This window comes from Phytophthora sojae (assembly GCF_000149755.1).
Source record: "Phytophthora sojae unplaced genomic scaffold PHYSOscaffold_3, whole genome shotgun sequence".
Lineage (NCBI taxonomy): Eukaryota > Oomycota > Peronosporomycetes > Peronosporales > Peronosporaceae > Phytophthora > Phytophthora sojae.
The window spans coordinates 2061272-2075711 of record NW_009258117.1 but is presented as its reverse complement, the minus strand read 5'-3'; the positions used below and the strand labels follow the sequence as shown (position 1 = coordinate 2075711).

At 57.3% G+C, this 14440-nt stretch overlaps 4 protein-coding genes across 4 annotated transcripts; 3 read left to right on the top strand and 1 right to left on the bottom strand.

Moving 5' to 3' along the window:
- Positions 1-68: 68 nt before the first annotated feature.
- PHYSODRAFT_328029 (hypothetical protein) lies at positions 69-1120 on the top strand (the record flags this gene model as incomplete). Its single annotated transcript, XM_009524276.1, has 4 exons — positions 69-139; positions 202-262; positions 360-406; positions 496-1120. The coding sequence occupies 4 exons, from the start codon at positions 69-71 to the stop codon at positions 1118-1120; spliced, it is 804 nt and encodes a 267-aa protein (XP_009522571.1).
- Positions 1121-1419: 299 nt separating this feature from the next.
- PHYSODRAFT_497648 (hypothetical protein) lies at positions 1420-1695 on the bottom strand (the record flags this gene model as incomplete). The annotated part of the gene is made up of 1 exon (XM_009524275.1): positions 1420-1695. One exon carries the CDS (start codon positions 1693-1695, stop codon positions 1420-1422), a length of 276 nt encoding a protein of 91 aa, XP_009522570.1.
- Positions 1696-2400: 705 nt separating this feature from the next.
- On the top strand, positions 2401-5371 carry PHYSODRAFT_558498 (hypothetical protein; the record flags this gene model as incomplete). The annotated part of the gene is made up of 2 exons (XM_009524274.1): positions 2401-2454; positions 2522-5371. The coding sequence occupies 2 exons, from the start codon at positions 2401-2403 to the stop codon at positions 5369-5371; spliced, it is 2904 nt and encodes a 967-aa protein (XP_009522569.1).
- A 686-nt stretch (positions 5372-6057) lies between these two features.
- PHYSODRAFT_263692 (hypothetical protein) lies at positions 6058-6778 on the top strand (the record flags this gene model as incomplete). Its single annotated transcript, XM_009524273.1, has 2 exons — positions 6058-6071; positions 6313-6778. 2 exons carry the CDS (start codon positions 6058-6060, stop codon positions 6776-6778), a joined length of 480 nt encoding a protein of 159 aa, XP_009522568.1.
- Positions 6779-14440: the final 7662 nt, after the last annotated feature.

Genomic DNA, 14440 nt, shown 5'->3' with positions numbered 1-14440 from the left:
TGAGGGACCAGCTTTTTGCTCCAGTATTTTGTCTGGTGATAAGGGAATCGATCCACCGCATCGCCGCCATGAGCTCCGCCCACGACGCCGCCGAGGAGCAGAAGACGTGCGTGCTCTGCAACGCGTTGATCTGTCGCAAGTAGCGATCTCTATAGCTCTGACGACGTTCTCCCCCGGCGTGTGTTGTGTGCGCGTCGACAGGCTCGGCAACCAGGAATTCAACGAGAAGAACTTTGACAAGGCTGTCGAGTGCTACTCGGAGGTGCGTCCCACGGACAAGCTACACCAAGTGGCAGGGGAAATGCTGCTGCAATACTGCGATACTTAATGCAATGCTATGCACCTGCTGGTACATGTAGGCCATCCGCCTGGACCCCGAGAGCCACGTCTACTATTCGAACCGAAGGTCCGCCCGCCCGCAAAGCTTGTCAATGCTGATTTCTCCACGCCGATGCTTCTTTTACAACTTTCTTTTCTTTTATTTATTGTCGATAGTGCTGCGTACGGCGCGCTCTTCAAGTGGGAGCTGGCCGAGAAGGACGCGCAGGAGTGCGTGAAGCGCAACCCCAAGTTCGCCAAGGGCTACCACCGCCTTGCCAATGCGCAGTCGCAGCTGGGACGCAAGAAGGAGGCTATTGAGACGCTGAAGACGGCCCTGACGACGGCCACTGACCCTGAGAAGGCGCCGGGCATCAAGAAGTTGCTGCGCCAGCTGAACCAGGAGCTGGCGGCCAAGAGCGCGGCTCCGGCGCAGGGTGGCGGCCGCCAGGTGCCGGCGCACATCGCCAAGGAGCTGCAGGAGCTGCAGCCGCAGTTCCAGAAGATCCAGCGCGAGTTAGAACAGATCGAGGCCAAGCTGGCGGCCTACGCGCGGCAAAAGAAGCGCCTGGCGCTGGTCGAGCGCGAGGTGGCCGACCTGCCCGAAGGCACCAAGACGTACCGCAGCATCGGCAAGATGTTCCTGCAGACGACCAGCGACGAGAACACCGCGAGCATGAAGGGCGAGGACAAGCGCGTGGACGAGCAGGTGTCGTCGCTCGAGGCGCGCAAGAACTACCTCAACCGCCAGAAGCAGTCGGTGCAGGACAACATCACGGAGCTCCTGGCTCAGTGCACCTAACCGGTTGGTCGGTCTTCTGTAGTTCGTTCCTTTTTGGATTGTCGAATGCAATGCAATGCGAGATTGAATTAGCTGAATGATCTTTCGTCGATAGCAGTGCTGCTGCTGCCACCGACACGACTAATAGATACGAGATCGCGACTCTGCAATGGAATAGTGTTGCTCGACCCCAGCTCATGCCTCCTCCTCTTCCTCCTCCGTCGTGAGCTGAGGATGCAAATACAAAAAGGAGACACAAAGACACGCCAGTCAGTACCTCAACACTCACAGCTCCACATCTGATCCCAGTTATTGCAACGTCAACGTACGCGCTTGTTGAGCTCCTCGATGGTCTTGATGAGCTCGGCGTTCTTCTTCTTGAGCTCCTCGTTCTCGGCCCGCAGCGCGTCCACGTCGATGCCCGTGGGGGCGCCCATGAAGCGCTTGACGTAGTCCACGGCGTTCGGGGGTTTGTCCGCCTCCTCGTAGAGCCCCACGAGCACTTTGGTGAGCGCGTCCACCACGCCGCTCTTCTCGAGGTACTTGCGGAACTCCTCCTTCTTCGAGTCGGGCGTCTGGTACGTGGCGGCGCTCATTGGATCGTCTCTTGGAATTGACACGTCAGTCGATGGATACACACAGCAGCGCAGAGAGAAGCGAGCTTCCTGCGGCCTTGGAGAGCTCGAGAGCGCGTCGGCTGTTGTAGTATCCTGCTGGGGGCAACACGACGCGACGCTAAAGCGGACTCGTGCCTCTTCGCGATCATGGTTGCCACTTGGGGGGCTTCAACTAACAGACCCGAGATACACGATATCTCCATAAACAATATCTTGGTGCTAGAGCTGTCTAAACTACGTAACACAGTTAATACAAATTCAGCTTTTTTTCCATTGCTACCTCTTTATCTCATGAATCAGTGTATAAAGCTACATGCGATGATACAGGTTAGTTGCACGTTCGTGACGCGTCTCCGCCGGCTGTCCAATCACCAAGTGCCACGCACGAAGGCGGCTTGTATCGCTAATCGGGCACTTCCGCCCGGACAGCCTGGTTCCCCACCTGGCTCTTCCGGCCTCAATCCGCAGCTTCTGCGCACGTGGCCCCGAGCTTGGGGGCACAACCAGCTCAGCTCAGCTCTCTCTTGTCGGCGGCTTCCTCTCTCCGCTGCCACTCCGCCTCTTTGCACCGCGCGCGCGAGAGGCCCCGGCAGCAAGACGAAGGACCAGAGCGCGCACCGACACGCACTCGGCAGCGCCAGCGGCGGCGAGGCAGCGGCGCGCGAACGCAAGCGGGACCGAGCCATGCAGGCGCTCCAGGACGCGCAGCAGCGCTTTAACGACCTCGTCAACAATGACGTACGCCCGTCTACCCGTTATGAACACGTTAACAACCTCTCTAACTCTCTGACTGACGCTGCTGCAGTGGCCCGAGCGGGTGCCCGTGGAGTCGATGGCGGACTACGACCCGACGTACATGAAGGAGGGCTTCTTGCAGAAGAAGGGCCAGCGCCTCAAGGGCTGGAAGCGCCGCTGGTTCGTGTGCGACGGCCGCACGCTGTCCTACTACATCTCGAGGAAGGACCGCAAGCCCAACGCCGTGATCCCGCTCGAGGGCTGCACGGTGCAGGACGGCGGGCTGAGCGAGACGTGGAACTCGCCGCGCATCTACCTGACGGACCCGGCCACGGGCATCATGTACTGCCTGAGCGCCGAGGAGGGGATCGTGGTCACGCAGTGGCTCGACGTGCTGCGCGTGGCCGTGGCGCGCGTCAACAACGGCGGCGGCAGCAGCAGCTCCAACTCTGCTGCGGCTTCGTCATCGTCGTCGCAGGGGGCGTCTTCGAACAGCAACAGCAGGGGACGACAGCAGGCCAGGACTCAGACCCAGCGACTCCCGTCCTCCTCGGACGACGAGGACAGCCGCGTGCACCTCAAGCGCGCCACGTCCATGGGACCGGCTCAGGCGCGGACAGTCACGCTCAAGTCGGCGTCGTCCGTGGTGGGGGGATCCAGCGCGGCGTTGACGGCGAGTTCCAATGGCGACGGCAAGCGCGCGACAAGGATGACGTCCGCACCGTCAGCGGTGAACAGCTCCAATAGCAGTGCAGCTCAGCCGACGCAGCAGCAGCACCGCTCGCACCGTACCAAGACGCAGCGCCTGCCCACGACGATCTCGCTGGAGAACGAACTCTCGCATGGTCTGGACGTTCTGGAGGCGCTGCTGTGCGGCCACAGCGCGACGGGTTCGTCGTCTTTGATCCGGAACCATGTCGTGTTCCGCCCCATTGGCGCGTTGAACGGCGTGCTGCGCAGTATTGGAACAGACTCGGGATCCGGCAAGCAGTACGCGCGCGCCAGTGTGGTGCTGCCCGTGTCTTCAGAGGTGGCGGCGATTCTGCTGGCGGACCATGGGCGCCGCGCTGAATGGGACCTGCAATTCCCGCAGTCGTCGCATGTTGCAACTTTTGACGATGCAACGGACCTGGTGCACTTATCGAGTGGCAGCTTTGCCCAGATCCAGCGGACGAAGCCGTTTGTGGCGCCTCACATGGCTGCGGCGGCGTGCGCACTATGCGCGGCTCTTTTCTCGGGCGCTTCGTCGTGGGAGGCCTTACTGACTGCGATGGTGTACGCTGCAGCTATTGGCGGTATTGTGAACAGCATCGATTACAGCGCGTTGACGAAGCCCCGAGACCTGGTGCTGCTGCGTCACGTGCGAGAATCTGCTGCGCCGGATTCGCAGGACTCTGGTGACGACAAGTCCGTGGACGAGATGGGCCAGTCCGTCGTGCTGATCCTCGAGAAGTCGGTGGTGAACGAGCTCAAGCCGGTTGCCACGGGCGCTGTGCGCGCGCACGTGGGATTGAGCGGCTGGCTGCTGGAGCCGGTGGATTCGGGCCACGCTACGTTGGCAACTTACATTACCGACCTGGACATGAAAGGGTGGCTGTCGCCCACCACGCGCCAGAGCTTCTTGCTCTCAAGGCTCGACTGTGTGTCCGTGCTGAGCGAATACGTGAACCAGGCCCAGCTTTGTGGATCTGAGCTTGGATTCGGTGGTGGTCTGGACGAGGATGGTGAGGGTGAGTATGAGACTCGCAGCATCGGATACGAAGACACCAGCGAAGGAAGCGGTCTCGGCGAAGTTGTAGATGGAGAGTCGCCTGCGATCTTCCACCCGAAGACGTACATGCGCGGCATGATGCCGCTGCCGAGCGGTGGCTTGAAGCTGATTGACAAGGAGGTTGCCAAGAAGCAGAGTGGCGTGGTGAAGGACGTGATTAAGTCTGCAGGAGCCAAGATCCTAGAGGGCAAGTCAGCTGTGAGTCTGTCGCTGCCCGTGCGTATTTTTGAGCCTCGTACGAACTTGGAGCGTGTGTGCGACTTGATGCTGTACGCGCCGACGTTCCTGAACGTCGCCTATGCTCAGAACGACGCGCTGGAACGCTTCAAGTACGTGATGGCGTTCGCAGTGGCTGGTCTGCACCACAGTATCGGACAGCTGAAGCCGTTTAACCCGATTCTGGGCGAGACTTTCCAGTCGACGCTGAACGACGGCACCGACGTGAGCTGCGAACATACGAGCCACCACCCGCCTATCAGTAACTTCCAGTTTACGGGCGACAAGTACTCGATCGCGGGCTTCGTGCTGTGGCACGCCAGCATGAGCGTCAAGTCCAACGCCATGCTCAACACAAACAAGGGTCCTGTGCGCGTGACGTTCCCCGACACTGAAGGTCTCGCTGGGACGACGATCGAGTACAACTTGCCGTACCTGCAGATCGGCGGGCTCTTGTGGGGAGACCGTACGGTGGACATCATGGGCAACATGATGTTCGACGACAAGAAGAACCACCTGCAGTGTGAGCTGCGCCTGAACCCGGACGCCAAGTCGGGCATGGGTGGCATGTTCTCGAGCTCCAAGACCCCGACCGACTCTCTCCGTGGCGTGATCTTGGACACGTCGGTGTCGCCCCCGCGCGAGATCTGCGACGTCTCCGGCTCTTGGCTGCACGACCTCGTCTTCGGCAGCAAGACGTACTGGAGCATCAACAAGCATCAGAGTGGCTACATGGTGCCGTACCCGGAGGACAAGATCCTAGCGTCCGACTCGCGGTTCCGCGAGGACCTGCACTACCTGGCGGCGGGCGACCTGGACGAGTCGCAGGAGTGGAAGGTCAAGCTGGAGGTGCTGCAGCGCGCCGACCGTAAGGCTCGTCTGGAAGGCCGACGCCCCAACCACTGGTCCTTCCGCGCAGCTGCCGGCCACTAATAACAAGGAGCGAATGAGTTAGACGTATCGACGGTTGGCTTGTTTTGTACTACGAGGCAGAAACACTCGCCCAGTTAACTTCTGCGATAACCTAGCAAAGCAAGCGTATATTTCCTGTTGTCATTGCGCGTTTTGTCTCCTGAATAGGGTGCCGGTAACTCCAAGTGTACCATTTCTGATTGGCCTTCCAAAATCTACATAGAAAGGTTTTATCATTAGGGGTAGGGGGATTAAACAACTATTAAACGCGATGATAAAACACAATTGTTTCGTGGGATCAAAAAGTCCTCCGACCAAACAATTCATAAAACCAATTTGGTCGCCCGTTTAATCCCCCCTAATCTATTGTGAAAACCGCTTCATTTACCTATTTTGCTCGTAAATCGATTGATTAGCACCCTGATTTAGATCGATCGATTTGTAAATCGATCGCGCCCCTGCGATGCATATGTGAGTGGATGTGCAGATTAGACGATCGTTTTATGGAGACCAAGTCGATATAGCCCGCGTTTGGAGCAAAATGCCCACCTTTTACTTGGCAATCGCGCAGCCAAGTGATGCGTATGGATCACGATCGATTTCGAACCCGATTTATACTCTGATTAATTAGGTAATTGAGATCTAACAAGGGGTTGCTACAGATGGGCTTTTTAGCCGGTTCTCACAATAGCAACTCGATTAAAAAAATGACTCAAACTAAGTATGTGTTCATACTGCGCCCTCAAGTGGAAATGCTGTTTGGATTGAAGTTGAGCGCGCGATCTTGGAGGGGTTCAAGGCGCGAAAAGCGCGCTCAATTGCGCGCTTTGCGGCTTCATTTCGAATTTGGACTCCTCGAGTAGAAGCCCCCGCCCGCCCTACACCGAACCTGTACATGTGTTTCGATTGATAAGCTTGCTTATGACCTCGGACTGATGGATAACTAACTACCGCCTTCTTAGCCCGGACGTGCGTCCTACGTTGGAGAAGTGTCGTTATTCCAGCTGTGTGTCTGAAGCGCCCGAAGTTGCAAGCGCCTATGATGTCGACGGGGTTTCCGCGGCCAAGCGCCGTCCAGCCCCAAGAGGATTCTGCGTCCGGGTCTGGCATTCCGCGGAGCCAAGGCGATCGTGGGGACGAGACGACTTTGACGGAGGCACGCCACGCCATGCTTCGTCCCACGACGCGATTCCTTCCCCGGTTGCCAGTCGTGCCGGCGCGAAGACGCTAGCGCCGTCCTCGCCGCCGAGCACCACCGTCGTGAGTGTGAAGACCACGCGGACCGTGTCGATCACGAAGACTGTCATGGTCAAGACGACGTCTGTCAAGACGACGCATGTTTCGCGGCCACGGACAACGACTGTAATGGGCCTACCTTGGCTCACTACTACGGCTTACACGTGTGCGCACGTGTACGAGGAAGCGTAGGTTTCTTTTACTTGAGTTAAGTATACTCGAGATCCACAAGTATACTTTAAACAAGATAAAGACTCTAAGTAGCGAGTTTTGGTAAAGATGAGAACTGTTATTTGTGATTTATGGTTTGACTTCCCCTAAATGTAATATCCTAAACTAGAAATCTGCCAACAGCTGGTTGGCAGGATTCCACTAACATGCAAGTCGCTCATTGGCTAAAAGATGCTGCTTTCAGCCAATAGGAATCCTAAATGTGTATGAACTACCCGTCGTGGTGGTCCCAAATGTATGTAGCCATTGGTGTTCCTTACACCAAGGTCGAGAAAGTCTTTCGAACCTCTAACAGACGTCGTGTCTGTTAGAGTTACAAGTGGCTGTAGCCACTTGTGCGTGTAACCCCGTTACACCATCCCCCCGTCAAGGACAGAGGTGTCGGTCTCGGTACGTCAACCACCATTGACTGTTTGGTCAATGCGTGACATTTGAAGAGAGCGTGCTCGTTCCGTAACGAGCACGTCTAAGTTGAAGACCCCTGGCGCAGCAACCTGCGAAGCGTGTCGCTGTCACGGGGGCAGGACCTACAGCCTGCCCTTGAAGTGCCTTCGGGGGCTGTCGTTAACAACAGCGCTCGTATTACTTTCCAGCGTGTAGCGCATGGTGGGCTTCGTACGCCCTCACCATGTCCGGGACGTCTTCGAGCAAGATGTTCCGCGGCTCCGATGTATTTTGGTTGGGAGGGAATCCTCTCCAACGGATACGGAAACGATTCGGTTGCCTGTTCGTTCTCGGGATACTGTGACGAACAACCCGCTCAACTATCCATCGAGTTGAGCCGTGTGCGTCACGAATTGGCGGTGGTGGTGATGGAAACACGCCCCGTGTGTGGTCAACTTGGTGTTGACCCTGATCTCGCGTCTCCCCACGACCGGAACTCGGTCGTGGAGTAGTTCCAGAGCGCTGGGTTCGGCGCTCTGAAGTATCCTCAGGTTCCGGCGGCCTCCCAGACCGCCTCGATCGTTCCGGCCGAGCTGGAGCATTAGCTCGACCCGCTGCTCTAGCGCGAAGTCGCGCTGGAGAGGATGACGGCTTCCGCCAAGTCTTCTGCTTCGGTTCAGCCGAGCTATGTAGGTCGTGCTGCAGGTATGGATTCAGCCGTCCGACGTAGAACGTTGGATGGAGGCGCATACTAGCGGTATGTCCAGTGTGTAGGCGTTGCCGTGCCAGAACAGTGAACGGCCCGATGAAGCGCGGAGCAAGCTTACTTGCCCCGAAGTCGGAAACGGCATGTTTAGGCAAGTTTTGAGTAGCTAACAAGACTAATGAACCCTTCTCGAATTCATTAGTGTTGCCCCTGCCAACATTGTCTGCATTCAGCTTCTGTCGGTCGACAGAAGCTGCAATAGCGTCTTGAACAAACCGAACGACGGGTTGTCTGCGCTGCACGAAGTTGATTGCGTCCGAGCTGAACACGTTCAGCTCGTTTCTAGCAGTAGGCCCGGCCTCTGCGTCCATGTTGGCGGTGTCTGTGCCCTGCATAGACGCGTGTTTCTTGTTCTTCTTGCGCGTGGTCGCAGCTGACACTGTGCAAGTGTCAGCGGCAGTCTTCGGCTGCTGCGTTGCAGTCGGAGATCCTCCCCCACTTAAGGAAGGAGCCACTATCCCGAGTAGACTAGGGAGGGGTGGGTGCCTCATGGCGTTCACGTAAAACGGTGTATGCCCGGTCGAGGCATGTACCGAGTTGTTGATGGCGAACTCCGCCATCGGCAGGCACTCGCTTCAGTGTTGGAACGAGTGAGCGTAGCTCTTAAGCACGTCCACGAGCACGCGGTTCACGCGCTCGGTCTGCCCGTCCGTCTCCGGATGGTCCGCAGTCGACATTGAAAGTTGATTCCCAAGAAGTGTAAACACTTCTTGCCAAAGGTGGGCAGTGAAGCGCGGGTCTCGATCCGACACAATGTCGATCTGCATGCCATGGTGTTTGAACACCATGCCAACGAACAGACGCGCCGTCTGCTTCGTAGTCACTTCAGCGGGTACCGCAGCAAGATGTACCATCTTGCTGAAGCGGTCAACAAAGACCACAACGCCCGTGTTCCCCTGGCTGTCCGGGGGAAGACCGAACACGAAGTCCAAAGACATGGACTGCCAACACTCCCGTGGAGTTGGTAGTGACTGCAAGGGAGCCTGCGCGAAAGGCGCAGGCTTCACACGTTGACAAACCTCGCAAGCACGGACGTACTTGCGCACCCATTTATACTGGTGGGCCCAGTAGAAGTCTCGCGTGAGAAGAAGGTATGTCTTCTCACGGCCCGGATGCCCCGCAGTCGGTGCATCGTGATACTCGTACATGATCTGGAGTCGCAGGTCATGGTCATTGGGCACGGCAACGCGGTCCGCGTTGTCGTCGACTGCACTGTAGAGTAATAACCCGTCGTGCACCCGGTAACGGTGTGCACGAGCACGAAGATGCTTCGGCAGCTTCTGACGAGCTTTGTCAGAAGGCGCTGAGCCGTAGGCCAGCAAGAGCTTCGCGTACGCGTCGTGCGCGTACGTTGGGGTGCTCGATCGCATGGCGTCAATGGAATTGACGTCGGCATCAGTCGTGGCGTAGTCAGGTCGACGCGATAGCGCGTCGGCCACCACATTGCGTCTTCCGGGTTTGTACTCAACCCGGAAGTTATACTCTGCGAAGAATGAGAGTCATCTCGCCGTCTATTGCGAGATGTGCGGCGACTTCACAGCCGTCCGCAGCGACGCGTGGTCCGTATAGACCACGAACGATTTGCTTCCGAGTCGATACACTCGGAACTTCGCGAGTGCGTACTTCATGGCAAGGAGTTCCTTGTCATGCACCGGGTAGTTGCGCTCAACTGGCGTCAGCTGACGCGATTGGTAGTAGACGACACGATCACGACCCTCGTGATCGTGCTGCATCAACGCACATGCGATTGCAAAGTCGGATGCGTCGCACACAACGTGGAACGGGCGATATTGGTCGGCCACCGCCAAGATCGGCGCCTCGGTCAAGCCCTGCTTGACTGCATCGAAGGCCTGCTGACACTCAGCAGCCCAATTCCACTCGGCGTCGTTCTTCAGGAGCTGTGACAGCGGGCGAATCGTGCCCGCAAAGTCCTTCACATACTTGCACAAGTACGTGGCCAAGCCAAGGAACTGCCGCAGTTCCTTGACGTTCGACGGCGTCGGCCACTCATTGATCACTCTGACCTTCTCAGGGTCAGGGCGGATACCGTTCTTCCCAACGAGACACCCGAGCACGGGTATCTCGCTCGCCCCGAAGATGCACTTCTTCAGGTTCGCATAGAGCTTGTGCTTGCGCATGAGCGTAAGCAGCTTCCGGAGATGCACCTTGTGCAACATCGCTCATCCCGTCCGCAGCCCGGCTGTGGACGAACACATCGTCGAAGTAGCTCGGTGCGAAGTCGCGCACCGAGCGCAACAAGTGCGTCACGCATCTGTTGAAGGTCGCAGGGGCGTTCTTCAGACCCTGCGGCATCACTAGCCACTCCCAGATCATGCCGCTTGGCGTGCTCACTGCCGTGAGAGGGATATCGTTCTCACGCATGATGATCTGATAGAACCCATCGCGCAGATCAAGAGCACTGTAGATAGTGCTCCTGGCCATCAAATCGATGATAACATCTTTTCGCGGTATCGGTGTCTGCGCCGGTATCGTCGCATCGTTCAGCTTGTTGTACGCATGAACGATGCGCCAGCCGCCCTGTGGCTTCTTGACACAGAACGTCGGAGCACTGTGCGGGGATTTCGATTCCCGCACTTGTCCAGCTTTGACTTTCGAAGAAGTCGTCGATCGCTTTGACCTGCTCTCGCGGCAGTGGCCACTGCCGCGTGACACAGTACTTCGTGCCCGGCACGAGATCAATCTCGTGCTGGATTCCCTTGTCCTGCGGAAGCTCAGCAGGAATCTCTTCCGGAAGTACGTCCGCGTACTCCCGTAAGATCTCGTAGTAGGGACTCGTTTTCAACGAGTCCCAGCTCTGCTCTTCAAAGCGCTCCTTCTTCGTCTTTGCACTGAGAGTGTCCTCGCTCTCAGTGGTGGTCTCCATGAAGAACTGCCTCAGTTCTTCATTCTCGCTCTTCGTTCTCTCGGCGTCCGAGAGAATGCATATTTGCTCGATGCGTCCATCGTGCAAGTCACGCGCGAAGCGCTTCCAGCTCATGACTGGAAGCGAAGTCAACTCCGACGCTTGCGTCGGAGGATTAGCGAGAGCCATCTCCCTGTACCGGAACCCGGCACAGGTACGCGTCAAGACGTTCAACATATTGACATCCGGCTTCTCAACCTCCTTTTGTCCGGCAGACATTTCTTGTAGCGTCTCGGCCCCAGGCCGAGACTTGCGTAGCGACCTTCGCATGCGCCGTCTTCTTGTTTTGCGGAGCCCGGCTCCGCTTGGTTCTTGACCTCGTCCAGGCCCAGCCGTGGACGGGTGTTCTTCTGTAATACCGCCGGCGGGTACATCCCGCGGGCGAGCGACTTCAAGCCCGGCTTGGTCGCCCGGCGCTTCGTCGTGCAGCCCGGCGGCACGACAGCATGCAAGTTTTCCCGGTGCGGGACGTTTGCAACCGTCCGCACCGCCTGCAGCGTCCGCTCCCGGAGCCGACACGCCAACTTCACCTTGACGCCTATTAGTGGCGGAGCCCTTCGTTACAAAGGGTGCGTCGACTCCCGGAGTCGACGCGAAATTTCTTTTCGCAGCGCCGGTTCCCGGAACCGTCGCGACTGTAATACCTCGACGCCAACCATTGGCGGAGACCCCCACGACGGAGGATGCGTCGGCTCCCGGAGCCGACGAATCAAATTCACCCAATCCATCGACTCCCGGAGTCGACGGCGTTACGTCACCTTGGCTCTTATTATTGGCCAAAAATGATCCAATCAGATTCGCGCAAGCCTCCACGGCTGAGGCGTGTGACTCGCCTGCGTCATCCGCGCCCTTCGGAGCCGGAGGCTCTTCCTGATTCGCTGAAAAGCGGGTGTCGACCTCCGAGGTCAACACATTTCCGTCATTAGCTGTCGGCGGCGACGCCGACGCTAGCTGCTCTTGAGCGCGTGCTCGCGCGCGCCCAGGGCGCTCCGGGACAGAGGCGTTAGGCGCTGTACCGAGTGTGGAGTCGCGGGCACCTGTCGGTGCGTGCGTAGCGGCAACAGCGCCATCGCTCACTGTTCCGCTGTCGCGACCGAAGCGCACGAGAGTGCGCTTCTCCCAATCGATGACCGGATCATGCCGTGCAAGCCACGGCATGCCCAATACAATGTTAAACTTATCGTCCAGATCCAGGACGATAAAGGTCTCGACAAACTCTTGATCTCCATACGTGAAGCGCACGCGTACCATGCGCTTCTCGGTTTTAACGATGGCACCCGTTGCCAATCGAACTTTCAACATACTTCGAGGTATAATTACCTCCTCGAAGTCAAGCCTTGATAGACTTCGCAGTCGAACGAAGTTGTTCGACGTGCCCGAATCAACCAAAGCACGAAGAGAGTTGCTCTCTCTCTCTTCGAAGACACGTTCAAGATATCAAGGTTCGGTTTGTCATCATGCATTTCGCAGTGAGAAGGTCCTCCTGGGGGCTGCAGTCCTCAGTGTCGCATGTCCGAGTTGGACACGCGTGACTGCTTCACCAGTAGGGCGCCCGGCGTCTACTGGGTTCCAGCGTTTTTTGTTTGTCCGGGACGATACCCGGCATCGCCGCGTCGACCACCATCTCGGTGCACGCATGCCGTGCACTCTCGGGCATAGTGACCGATCCTTCCGCAACGGAAGCATCGTACATTACTTCCTTGTTGCTGTTGATAACCAACAGCTGTTGCATTCGAGAGGTCCATTGGTTCCGGACCTCCCGCTATCGCGACTGGAGGCCGGCGCATTCGCATACAGTTTAGCCTGCTTCAGACTAAACTCCTCCTGCATCGCAAGAGTAATCGCATACCTGGGTACTCACGGAAGAGATAGGTCTTTACAGGCCCATCGCTCAGACCCTTCATGAACGTGACGACCTTGGTCGCCTCGTCTATCGGGCTGGTCACAATGTTCGAGACCAAGTGCCGTGCTCTCTGCGCGTAAGCATGAACATCATGTTTACCCTGCTGTAGGTCGAGGAACTCTGCCCTCGACCGAAACTCATTTTGCGGGGCTCAAACGCTTGCTTGAGCTCCTCCTTGAAACCCTCGTACGTACTGAAACACGTAGGATCAGAGAGTAGGCGTCCATACGCCCGACTTCTCGCTCGTCCGCCATAACATGACATGGCGAACGCAACCTTGGACAACGGGTCGACGATAAGTCGAGCCGCGATGGCAGTGTCGAGTTCGACAAGCCAACGGAGGAGATGCTCGCCCTCTCTTCCGACATAGTTGCTCAGGTTTAGCTTCAACGATTGTCCACGCGGTGTCGTCTCCGACGCCACCGTGGTAGAGGAAGCAGAATCGCGCTGCTCCTTCATGATGAATCCCAGAGCAACACCATGTTGCTCTGTCGGCGATAGCGTACGCAGAATCGCAGCTACTGCCGCCTCCCCCATGGCTGTTGACAGTCGTTGGAGTGCCTCCCACTCTGGATCCGACAGGTGGAGGCAGTCAGCGCGTGCAACACGAGTTGCAGGCGAAATGGAGCTTTGCAGGGGCACATCCGCGCTCATGATAAGGTTCTCGGCTCCTCGTTCATACAGCTCCGTACGAACGTTCAGGTAGTCGGTCGTTGGACGGACTACAAAGTGCTACCAGGTGTAATGGGCCTACCTTGGCTCACTACTACGGCTTACACGTGTGCGCACGTGTGTAGGTTTCTTTTACTTGAGTTAAGTATACTCGAGATCCACGAGTATACTTTAAACAAGATAAAGACTCTAGGTAGCGTGTTTTGGTAAAGATGATAACTGTTATTTTTGTTTTATGTTTCTGACTTCCTCTAAATGTAATATTCTAAGATAGGAATCTGCCAACGGCTGGTTGGCAGAATTCCAATGCTATGCATGTCGCTCATTGGCTAAGAGATGCTGCTCTCAGCCAATAGGAATCATAAGTCTTTATGGACCACCCGTCGTGGTGGTCGTAAATGTATGTAGCCTTTGGTGTATCTACACCAAGGTCGAGGAAGTCTTTCGAACCTCTAACAGACGTCGTGTCTGTTAGAGTTACAAGTGGCTGTAGCCACTTGTGCGTGTAACACCGTTACAACGACGACTGCTTCCGCTGCTGTCTCGGCATCTACAAACAACAGTGTTCTCCTCTCGACGCCACCCGACCCCAACCTCGCAATCGGCACTACCGTGGACCAGACCCGTGGAACGTTCCCCAGGACGAGGTCTGGTCGCGTAGCGCTGCCAGCGCCGTGAACGCTTCCGTGACCATGCAAATCGCCCCTCTCGCCCAGTTTTGACTTTCGCCTCCTTCTCCGTCGCGCTGAGTCGAGGATCCAGCCAATGCACGGGAGCTACGCCATCACGGCCACAATCGCTTGCATCTCCTGACCCAACGTCAGATGCCGAACGGGTATCGAGTTCCCAAACGCGCACCGTGGCGTCGTGGACTCCACAAAGCCCGTTTGGACCCCGCAATGGTACGAACTCCCAAGCGAGCACGGTGGCGTCATGGTCGCCGCAGAGCCCTTTCCGTCGGCCAACGCGCGGGCG